A 12,237-nucleotide genomic window follows, 5' to 3' on the forward strand; every position below is an offset into this window, starting at 1 on the left:
GTGCATACGGTGTGCTCACGCCTACTTAGAATGGACATGAGCAACACATCTTGGAGAACAATAGTTATGGAAGGTAGGTTACCATTTTTTTTTTCCAAACAAGATTTCACTTGATTTTCAAGTGAGGGAGGATCCATCACATCCCTAAATTGTTCCAGTGATTGATTACCCTCATTGTTAAAAATCTGTGCCTTATTTGTAGACTGAACTTCTGGTAGCTTCAGCTCTAGCCGTTGGATACTGGATAGCCGTTATACTATTTTTTTGCTATACTAAAAAGCGCTCTGTCATCATAAATATTCTCTTCATGGAGGTATTTGTAGACTGTGATCAAGCTGCCTCTTATCTTTCTCTTGGATGAGCTAAATAGATAGTTTGTAAAGGCAGGTTTTACAGACCTCATAGCATTGTAGTTCTTTTCTGAAAACAGTGTTTTATAGGAAACACACAGTTTGTCAAAAATTTTCCATATATAATCTGAGTAAATTTAGAACTTTCAGAAAAGTTTAAACAAACTTCATTAAATGGTTTCAGAGTTCTAATGAGTTAAAAATTGCCCCGAAAAGATTTCATTGTCAAAGTCTCATGATTTTTCAGGCCCCTCTAGTTTAAAAGCTACGAACTGTAAAAAGTCAGTCATAGTGAGAGTTTGGGCTCTCTGGTGTTATGTAATTTTATCAACTAACAGAAATTTTCATCTGATTTCATATGATTAACCAAGAGAGAGCAGTTTTACAGTGACTAGGTGAGTTGTACAGGAAATATTTAAGTATTGGCTGGTTAAAAACAGGTGCGCTCTTAAACTGATCACCTGCTCAGGACTATTATAGGTATTGTGGAATGCGTATAGTACTCTAGGATTTACACATGCAATTTGTCAATATGCTAGTCCGATGAGATGAACAGTGTTGCTTGCGTCCTAGAAGAAGTGCTGCTTTTGGCATATGTATAGCTTATTAGTCACTCAAATGATACAAACTCCCTTTATTTAATCTTAGTGGAAAAGGTTCCCTTTCTTATATTTTAAGGCTAGAAGGGTCCATTATGATTATCTAGTCTGACCTCCTGCATAACACAGGCACTAGAATTTAGCTAAGTGATGTAGTTCAAAGATTTCTGGAATGAAACTAGATCATATCTTTTAGAAAGATTTCAAATCTTGCCATCCCTTGGGAATTTGTTCAATGGTAAATTACCCATTTATATCTTAGGTTATGTCTACTGGTGCAGAATTTTTGCTTTGTAAGTTTCACTGGTGATAGGGAACCGGGGAAAGAAAAGCGCTGGTTTGTGTACTCACTTAAGTCATTAGGTGTCAGAGTATTTACATTAGCAGCACTTCCATCCCCAGTGAGAGCAGTGCTGTAGGGCAGCTATCCAATAGTGCAGGTCTCCTGATAAGTCGGGGGGGGGGGGCGCTGAGCGGAAGACATTCTGGGTCCCTGCTCAGTTCCCCATGATGCACTGCTTCATGTCCCAACAGCCCCATTACTTCCTTGTTTCTTTTGTGGCATTTTTTTTACTCCCCCCTGCTGTCTTGTTGCTTTATCCGCCTCATCTGCAAGCAGGAATGGATCCTGCAGTGCTGTCCACTATTCTGATAGCTGTCACTTGCATATCGCACTTAGCAGTGCAGCTGTTCTTAAATTTGCAAAGAGAGCTTCAGTTAGAGATGCATGATGAGCTGCCTGAAATGGAAATAAATAACATTTGATTGTTTTTGGCATTAACTGAGGAGCTGTGCAGTATGGAATGGTGTTTTTGGGCTAAGGAAACTAGCTCAGAGTGGTGGGATCATATTGTTATATATATCTGGGATGACAACCAGTGGCTTCAAAACTTCCGGATGCGAAGAGCCATCTTCATGGAACTGTGTGCTGAACTTTCCCCGGATATTCTCCGGAGGCCAAAAGGTGTTTACACAGGTAGAATGTGTCTTTCACTTTCACAACAGTGCAAAAAGAGCAGCAGAAAGAGTTGTATACCTCTCGTGAAGGTGGTTTTCTTTTTGCGGTGAAACTTCTGAGCTTCACCACAAAAAGTTATTAACGAGTGTAGACGGTCCTGGGGCTTTAGTGCAAAAAACGGACTTTTTGTGCTTTAAATGGCAAGTATAGACGTAGCCTTAGGCCATGGCTACACTTACAGCTGTACAGTGCTGGGAGTTACAGCTGTCTTCGTACAGCTGTGTAGGGAAAGCGCTGCAGTGTGGCCACATTTGTAGCGCTGTTGGGAGTAGTGCATTGTGGGCAGCTATCCCACAGAGCACCTTGTCCCATTTTGGCGCCTTGGGTTGTGGGAAGGGGACGGAAGGGTGTGGGTCATTCCGCTTCCTGTCGCAACGCCTCGTGGTGCATTGCTTCACATCCAAGCACTCACAGTTTTTCCATCCATGTTTGGCACCATTGTGAGTCTCTGTGCAGTGCGATTTCTGTGGGAAATGGAGCCTGAGCTGCTGAGGACTTTGCTGATGACTGTCGCCAGCACATCACGTTCGACAGTTGAGCTATTCCTTCAGCTCCAAAGTGACAGTGAGGAGTCCGATGATATCGAGTCGCCTGACGTATGTGACACTAAATTGCTTGTGGCATTTACGGAAATGCTCAGCACCGTGGAACGCCTCTTTTGGGCTCGGGAAACAAGCACTGCGTGGTGGGATCACATCGTCATGAAAGTCTGGGATGACGAGCAGTGGCTGCAGAACTTTCGGATGAGAAAAGCCACTTTCATGGGACTGTGTGAGGAGCTCGCCCCCACCCTGCGGCGCAAGGACACGAGATTGAGAGCTGCCCTGCCGGTGGAGAAGCGGGTGGCTATTTCAATCTGTAAGCGGGCAACTCCAAACAGCTACCGATCGGTCGTGAACCAGTTTGGAGTGGGAAAGTCAACCATTGGAATCGTGTTGATGCAAGTTTTCAGGACCATTAATCGCATCCTGCTAAGAAGAACCGTGACTCTGGGGAACGTGCAGGACATTGTGGATGGCTTTGCACAAACGGGTTTCCCTAACTGTGGAGGCGCGATAGATGGGACTCATATTCCTATTTTAGCACCACCCCACCTGGCATCCGAGTACATTAATCGGAAGGGGTATTTCTCTATGGTTCTCCAGGCGCTTGTGGATCACCGTGGGCATTTCATTGACATTAACACGGGCTGGCCTGGAAAGGTGCATGATGCATGCATCTTTCGGAACAGTGGCCTGTTCAGGAAGATGCACACCGGGACATTTTTCCCAGACCGGAAGGTCACAGTAGGGGACGTCGAAATGCCCATTGTGATCCTTGGAGATCCCGCTTACCCATTAATGCCTTGGCTCATGAAAATGTATACAGGGAAGCTTGACAGGAGCCAGGACCGGTTCAACTACAGGCTGAGGCGGTGCAGAATGACTGTGGAGTGTACTTTTGGCCATTTAAAAGGGTGCTGGCGATCTCTTTATAGGAAGCCAGACTTGGGGGGGAAAGCAGCATCCCCATGGTTATATCTGTGTGCTGTACCCTCCATCATAATTGTGAACGGAAGGGTGAAACATTCAGTCAGGAATGGACCTCTGATGTTCAACGCCTGGAAGCTGAATTTGCACAGCCAGAGAGCAGAGCTACTAGAGAGGCCCAGCACAGGGCTACAGGATTAGGGATGTCTTGAAGGAGGAAAATCAGCAAAGAATCCTGTGGCACCTTATAGACTAACAGAGGTTTTGGAGCATGAGCTTTCGTGGGTGAATACCCACTTCCTCAGATGCATGTAATGGAAATATCCAGGGGCAGGTATATATATGTGTGCTAGCAAGCAAGCTAGAGATAACGAGGTCAGTTCAATCAGGGAGGATGAGGCCCTGTTCTAGCAGTTGAGGTGTGAAAACCAAGAGAGGAGAAACTGGTTCTGTAATTGGCAAGCCATTCACAGTCTTTGTTCAATCCTGAGCTGATGGTGTCAAATTTGCAGATGAACTGAAGCTCAGCAGTTTCTCTTTGAAGTCTGGTCCTGAAGTTTTTTTGCTGCAGGATGGCCACCTTAAGGTCTGCTATAGTGTGGCCAGGGAGGTTGAAGTGCTCTCCTACAGGTTTTTGTATATTGCCATTCCTAATGTCTGATTTGTGTCCATTTATCCTTTTCTGTAGAGACTGTCCAGTTTGGCCGATGTACATAGCAGAGGGGCATTGCTGGCATATGATGGCGTATATTACATTGGTGGATGTGCAGGTGAATGAACCAGTGATGGTGTGGCTGATCTGGTTAGGTCCTGTGATGGTGTCGCTGGTGTAGATATGTGGGCAGAGTTGGCATCGAGGTTTGTTGCATGGATTGGTTCCTGAGCTAGAGTTATTATGGTGTGGTGTGCAGTTACTGGTGAGAATATGTTTCAGGTTGGCAGGTTGTCTGTGGGCAAGGATTGGCCTGCCACCCAAGGCCTGTGAAAGTGTGGGATCATTGTCCAGGATGGGTTGTAGATCCTTGATGATGCGTTGGAGGGGTTTTAGCTGGGGGCTGTATGTGATGGCCAGTGGAGTCCTGTTGGTTTCTCTCTTGGGTTTGTCTTGCAGTAGGAGGCTTCTGGGTACACGTCTGGCTCTGTTGATCTGTGTCCTTATTTCCTCGTGTGGGTATTGTAGTTTTGAGAATGCTTGGTGGAGATTTTGTAGGTGTTGGTCTCTGTCTGAGGGGTCAGAGCAGATGCGGTTGTACCTCAGTGCTTGGCTGTAGACAATGGATCGTGTGATGTGCCCGGGATGGAAGCTGGAGGCATGAAGGTAGGCATAGCGGTCGGTGGGTTTTCGATATAGGGTGGTGTTAATGTGACCATCACTTATTTGCACCGTGGTGTCAAGAAAGTGGACCTCCCGTGTAGATTGATCCAGGCTGAGGTTGATGGTGGGGTGGAAGCTGTTGAAATCATGGTGGAATTTTTCCAGAGTCTCCTTCCCATGGGTCCAGATGATGAAGATGTCATCAATGTAGCGTCCACTCACACCCCTTCTCTATCTACGCTACATTGATGACATCTTCATCATCTGGACCCATGGGAAGGAGACTCTGGAAAAATTCCACCATGATTTCAACAGCTTCCACCCCACCATCAACCTCAGCCTGGATCAATCTACACGGGAGGTCCACTTTCTTGACACCACGGTGCAAATAAGTGATGGTCACATTAACACCACCCTATATCGAAAACCCACCGACCGCTATGCCTACCTTCATGCCTCCAGCTTCCATCCCGGGCACATCACACGATCCATTGTCTACAGCCAAGCACTGAGGTACAACCGCATCTGCTCTGACCCCTCAGACAGAGACCAACACCTACAAAATCTCCACCAAGCATTCTCAAAACTACAATACCCACACGAGGAAATAAGGACACAGATCAACAGAGCCAGACGTGTACCCAGAAGCCTCCTACTGCAAGACAAACCCAAGAGAGAAACCAACAGGACTCCACTGGCCATCACATACAGCCCCCAGCTAAAACCCCTCCAACGCATCATCAAGGATCTACAACCCATCCTGGACAATGATCCCACACTTTCACAGGCCTTGGGTGGCAGGCCAATCCTTGCCCACAGACAACCTGCCAACCTGAAACATATTCTCACCAGTAACTGCACACCACACCATAATAACTCTAGCTCAGGAACCAATCCATGCAACAAACCTCGATGCCAACTCTGCCCACATATCTACACCAGCGACACCATCACAGGACCTAACCAGATCAGCCACACCATCACTGGTTCATTCACCTGCACATCCACCAATGTAATATACGCCATCATATGCCAGCAATGCCCCTCTGCTATGTACATCGGCCAAACTGGACAGTCTCTACGGAAAAGGATAAATGGACACAAATCAGACATTAGGAATGGCAATATACAAAAACCTGTAGGAGAGCACTTCAACCTCCCTGGCCACACTATAGCAGACCTTAAGGTGGCCATCCTGCAGCAAAAAAACTTCAGGACCAGACTTCAAAGAGAAACTGCTGAGCTTCAGTTCATCTGCAAATTTGACACCATCAGCTCAGGATTGAACAAAGACTGTGAATGGCTTGCCAATTACAGAACCAGTTTCTCCTCTCTTGGTTTTCACACCTCAACTGCTAGAACAGGGCCTCATCCTCCCTGATTGAACTGACCTCGTTATCTCTAGCTTGCTTGCTAGCACACATATATATACCTGCCCCTGGATATTTCCATTACATGCATCTGAGGAAGTGGGTATTCACCCACGAAAGCTCATGCTCCAAAACCTCTGTTAGTCTATAAGGTGCCACAGGATTCTTTGCTGCTTTTACAGATCCAGACTAACACGGCTACCCTCTGATACTTGAAGGAGGAAGTTGAGGCTGAAAACCAACAGTAATGTTTGGTGCCTTGCACGGGAGTGAAGTGCAGTGGTTACAATAGTAGGAATCTGTTTTTCCTAAAATGATTTGCAGTGCATGTTTCTTTCCTGGGCTATGGTATCTTTCACTTTCTGCAATAATAAAGACTGTTTTCAAAGCCAAGAATTCATTTCTTGAAAAGAAAATAACTTTCTTGACAGACACACAACATTTTGGGAACCTAAAAGGGCAGGGAGGTGGGGTGGTGAACTGTACAGTCACAGGTTTGAATATGTCCTGTCTGGAGTGCTGTGCAATGACTGCTGCACTTCAGGATGCCTATACTGCATGGTGATAGGGGTTGAGTGCAGAGGGTAAGGGTCGTAGTTCTCAGGGCTGGTTAGTGAACGTACAGGTGTTGGGGGCAGCTGATGGTGGTAAGAACCTGGATGTTGGGGAAGGGGGTTTGGAGCTGACATTGGGGCACAAGGGAAAGAGCTTCGGGGTGGGGGAGCCAGCATGGTAGTGCTCTGCCTGCATGGCTACGAGTAACTGGATACAGTCCGTTTTTGGCACGCCAGGATGCTTATCAGCTGCTTTGTGCTTTTCTTCTTAGCCGTGCGTTTCTCTGGCGGAGCATGCTTTCCCTTTGTTTCCAGTCCTGGAGTTTTTTACTCTCTCTGGCAGAGTGATCCATGACTGATTTAAGCACATCGTCTTTGCTTTTTCGCGGCTTCTTCCTGAGGTTTTGTAGCTTCTGCCCAGTGGATGATACGGGCAGTCCAGTAGTCAAGGACGCTATTCGAAAGACAAAAATGGCAACAGTGAAAACAGGACACAGGCTGCATTGTTTATAATCTCACTCAGACAGTTATTCCCACACAATGAAGGAGTTTACAGTCTTCAGTTTAGCATACTTTTCCCATACCAAACAGAGCGCACCAAACCCACGGGAGGCAGGAGATGATGAGTAAGGGGGAATGATTGCTTCAGGGATGTGCAGGGGTTTCTGTGCGTTGGGGAGAGCAAAATGCTGCAGGGGGCACCTACATTGAATGCTCTTCCAACGTTTTCCACAGGAGTTAATCCTGGAAGATATCTTGCTGCTGCGGGTCACCTGGGAAGAGTGGGAGGGTCTTCTACAGCAATGCGGATTCCGCCCTGGCCCCTATGCAGCTTGCCTGTGTGCAGCAATGGTCCCTCCACCCCTTGCGGCACAGTGACGTGGACGCGTTAGCCTGACTGGGACAAGGACCACAGTGGCTCTCCCTATAAACTTGCGCAAGCGCATTGGCCACTCTCTGGCTGAAACTTTTGAAGAGATTACCGAGGCCGATTACTGCAACGTGATAGACCATATCAATGGGCTATTCCACATCTAGGCATGCATGCATGCAGCCCAAACCCTACCTCCTCTCCCAAAATATTTGCATCCTGAAACTAAAAGCTGCTTACCGGGAACCTGCTCCTCTGCTTGTCCTTCTCCAACTAGTTCCAGCTGCTGCGACTGGCTACCTTCCTCCTGGCTTGAGAAGAGCTCCTGGCTGCATGCCTCCTGGGACTCCGGGGTGTCTCCCCCCACCCGAGTACCCTCACTCTTGGCTTCCTCCCCCTCCTCTAACCCACCCTCCCCCCCCCCCCCCCCCCGCTCTGAAGTGTCCATCGTGGTTGTTGGATTGGCAGTGGGGTCACCCCCAAGTATCGTGTCCAGCTCCTTGTAAAAACGGCAGGTCGTGGGGGTAGCACCTGAGCGGTGGTTTCCCTCCTGGGCTTTGCAATAGGCACTCCGCAGCTCCTTTACTTTAACACTGCACTGCACTGCACCGCACCGCGTCCCGGTCATGGCCCCTTTTCAGCATAGCCCTTGAGATCTGCCCATAGGTATCGTAATTCCTATGGCTGGAGCGCAGCTGTGACTGCACAGCTTCCTCACCCCAAACACTGATGAGGTCCAGCAGCTTGCCATTGCTCCATGCTGGGGCTCGTTTGGCGCGTGGAGGCATGCTCACCTGGAAAGATTCCCTGATTGATTGCACTCCACAGCTGGCTGAGCAAACAGGAAGGGGATTTTTAAAGTTCCTGGGGCATTTAAAGGGCGGGTCACCTGAGGCCAGGGCAGTAGTGTGAACTGATGAGCAGAGTGGCTGAAAAGGCATTCTGGGATACCTCCTAATACCCTGGAGGCCAATTACAGCGCTTTTGGTGGCCACACTTGCGGAGCAGCACTGCATCACCAGCGCTGCAATCCTTATACCCCAAGCAGAGCAGGAGTACAGCCAGCACTGCAATCAGGGAGATGCAGCACTGTATGTGCCTTGCAAGTGTGGACGGTGAGTAAGTTGCAGCGCTGGTGGTGGGTTTACAGCGCTGCAACTCTCCAGTGTAGCCAATGCCTTAGTTCCACTTTGGACTTCGGTGATTTCAGCTTCCAGTCCATTGGATCTTTCTTTGTCTGCTAACGAAGAGCCCTGTAATAATAGCAAGTTACCTCATTGTAAGTGTGTGTTCCTCATTATGAATCGTTCTTGTGGCTCTTCCTGAACTATCTCCAATTTTTCAGCATTCTGGCTCTGCCACAGACTTCCTATGTGATGTTGGACATGATAGTCTCATACTGCACAATTACACCAAATTAAGGGTATAAATTAAAAGTAATAATAGTAAAGAAACCCTAATGCATGTGACATCATTGTAATAGTGAAAAAGTCTTGAAAATCAATGGAGATTGGGTTTGAGACTAAAAAAATTTTCATGTTAAATGTTCCTGCTAAAATAACAAACATACTGCCCATGATACTGACTTTGAATTTGCCTCATCTACAGGAAGTCATTGAGAAAAGGCAAATATGATCTTCCCTGGTAAATGATACTGTGTCACTTTAATATCAGAAGTTTTATTACCATTACTATCCTTCTATAATTACAGAGGATAAAAAGATACCTTTATATACAAGAAATTGGTATCAGATTTAAACTAAGCTTAATTTGGCTCTAGTAAATAAACTTTATACTGCCACACCAACTGGCTGTGATGTGTGATGAGGTGGGTGAGGTAATATCTTTATTGGTCCAATAAGAGAGATTATTTCACCCACCTTGTCAGTCCCAGGATATTAGACACACATGGCTATAACTATACTGCATGTGACAAATGTCAGCAGTCTGAGAGATATATTGCTTTATCTTATGTAAATGCTACCCACTAACTTTAGATGATCCCTGTTGAAGTAAGAGTCGTGGGGTGTGTGTGTGTGTTTTCTTGTTAGATATGTTTCAGCTGTTTTTGAATATTTTTAAACAAGGTACTCCTGAAGTAGTTATTTTTGGTTGACCACATAGGTGCTGTTGCTAGGAGATCAGGCAGAGACCCTGTTTGCAGTGGTGGTGTGTGGTTTGTGTGTGTTTTTGTTTTTTTTTGTTTTGTTTTTTTTACTTCTAGTGTGTGTTTGTTGAGGTGTTTGAGTATTGTGAGATGATTTGAGGAAAATATTAGATTTCTTCACATTTGAAAATGGAGGAGAAGTGTGGCTGTCTTTGGGTTTGGGTTTGGCTTTGTTTTAACTTTAGGTGTATCTAGCTTATAAACGCAAAGAATATATTGAATTTTCCTATTCTGTTTACTGAAGCTTTTCTCTTTCCCCAGGACTGGCAGCCACCATTTGCATGTGATGTCGATAAACTTCATTTTACTCCACGGATCCAGAGGCTGAATGAGTTGGAGGTAGTGTCAGAAACTGATGCCATTAACATTAGAGTCCTCTTGAAGGAGTAAATATGTTCAAAGTAGTTCATTCTTTAGCATGTGCAATGAAGCAAAAGGTTGCTTTTGCTTCAAACTGCATTTAATAAAACAAATTTTAAAAAAAATAACACTAGGATGAATACTCCATGGTGTTGACCCACTGCGGCTCCCACAGATGTCAGAAGGCACGCAGGGATAGCTCAGTGGCTTGAGCATTGGCCTGCTAAACCCAGGGTTGTGAGTTCAATCCTTGAGGGGGCCGTTTGGGGATTGGCCCTGCTTTGAGCAGGGGGTTGGACTAGATGATCTCTTGAGGTCCCTTCCAACCCTAATAATCTATGATTCTGTGACATTTTAGGTCGTAGTATCAGGGGGTAGCCATGTTAGTCTGTATCCACAAAAACAACAAGGACTCCAGTGACACTTTAAAGACTAACAGATTTATTTGGGCATAATTTTTTGTGGGTAAAAAACCCAGTTCTTCAGATGCATGGAGTGAGAATTACAGATGCAGGCATTATTATATTGACACATGAAGAGAAGGGAGTTACCTCACAAGTGGAGAACCAGTGTTGACAGGGCCAATACAATCAGGGTGGATGTAGTTCACTCCCAACAACTGATGAGGAGGTGTCAACCCGCAGGAGAGGAAAAACTGCTTCTGTAGTGAGCCAGCCACTCCCAGTCCCTGTTCAGGCCCAGATTAATGGTATTAAATTTGCAAATGATTTTTAGTTCTACAGTTTCTCTTTGAAGTCTGTTTCTGAAGTTTTTTGTTCAACTATGGCTACTTTTAAATCTGTAATAGAATGTCCAAGAAGACTGAAGTGTTCTACTGGCTTTTGTATGTTACCATTACTGATGTCTGATTTGTGTACATTTATTCTTTTACATATTCTCTATGTATTCTTTTTTTGAGTTAACTGTGATTAATCAACAGCCCTAGTTTAACGTTTGTATTGCAGAAGCGCCTAGGAACCTCAACCAGGTTAGGGTCCCATTGTGCTAAAACACTGTACAAACATATAGTAAATGACAGTCCCTGCCCTGAAGGTCTTACCCACTTGTCTCATTTTTATGAATGTAAGGGTGAGGAAGGATGTTAACAAAAGTAATATAATTTAGCATGAACTAGTTCTGTGGGCAGCTTTTAGCTAGTCAGTAGCAGTAATAACTCATCACCTGCCTTGCTGTTTTGAGATGGCAGTATTCTTTATGCGTTCTGGTGTGTGAGCTTTGAGGAGGGACATGAGGGAGAATAAGCTGGTGGCTTTAGAATTTTCCACAGGGAGTAAGGGACTGCAGGGGGGACAGCGCAGAGGTGCTTGTCGGAGAAGTGGCTGAGCAGGTGGCCAAGTCTGGCATAGATGGCAGAGGGAAGGTGGCAGGACTCAACCTCTTGGAAAGATAATAGTTCAGAAAAGGGAAGGCTTACATGGAGAGCTTTGAAGGTCAGCATAATAAATTTGTGGTGGAGAAAGGGAGCAGTGAAGGGATTAGATGCAGGGAATAGACAGCTAGTGATGAACTTAATTCCCTCTAAACTGCATGGCAGCCTGTTAAACACTGCATAGGCATTCAGGGCCATGAGGGCGAGAGATGCCCCTCTCCCAGCCCCGGACCTGTTGCGGCTGTGGGAGAGACATCCCTCCCTGGCCCCAGCTCAGCCCCGGCCTGGACCTGCTGCGGCTGAGGGAGAGGTGCCTCTCCCCCACAGCCCAGGTGCTACTGTGGGGGGAGAGAGCTGGGGGGAGTCCTCTCTCTCCCCACCATAGCCTTGGGGCAGCCTGCACCCCAAACTCCTCATCCCCAGCCTCACCCCAGAGCCCACACCCCCAGCTGGAACCCTCACTCTCCCCTCACCCCAACCCTCTGCCCCAGCCCTGAGCCCCCTCCCACACTCCGAACCCCTTGGCCCTACTCTCGCCACATTAATTTTGTTACGTTCGCCAATATGGAGGTGATATGTTACATATCACCTCCATATTGGTGCACATAACAAAATTCGTTCTGCACATGTATGGGAAAAATTTGAGTGAACACTGGTGATGAGCCAGGAAGATGTTCTTATACTTCAGTATAGACATAGCCTACGTTGGCATAACGTATATCGCTCGGGGGTGACTAGATGACCCCACCAAGCAAACGTAATTACAGGTGTGGT

At 46.4% G+C, this 12,237-nt stretch overlaps 1 protein-coding gene across 3 annotated transcripts in view; it reads left to right on the forward strand.

The window, feature by feature from the left end:
* KDM5B (lysine demethylase 5B) overlaps positions 1-12,237 on the forward strand; it is a 207,948-nt gene that overhangs the window by 29,656 nt on the left and 166,055 nt on the right. For all 3 annotated transcript variants that reach the window (XM_050956074.1, XM_050956076.1, XM_050956075.1), the window contains exon 2: positions 9,975-10,052. In XM_050956074.1, coding sequence (XP_050812031.1) covers positions 9,975-10,052 — 78 coding nt within the window. The remainder of the gene's footprint in view (positions 1-9,974; positions 10,053-12,237) is intronic.

This window comes from Gopherus flavomarginatus, chromosome 5 (assembly GCF_025201925.1).
Source record: "Gopherus flavomarginatus isolate rGopFla2 chromosome 5, rGopFla2.mat.asm, whole genome shotgun sequence".
Classification (NCBI taxonomy): Eukaryota; Metazoa; Chordata; order Testudines; family Testudinidae; genus Gopherus; species Gopherus flavomarginatus.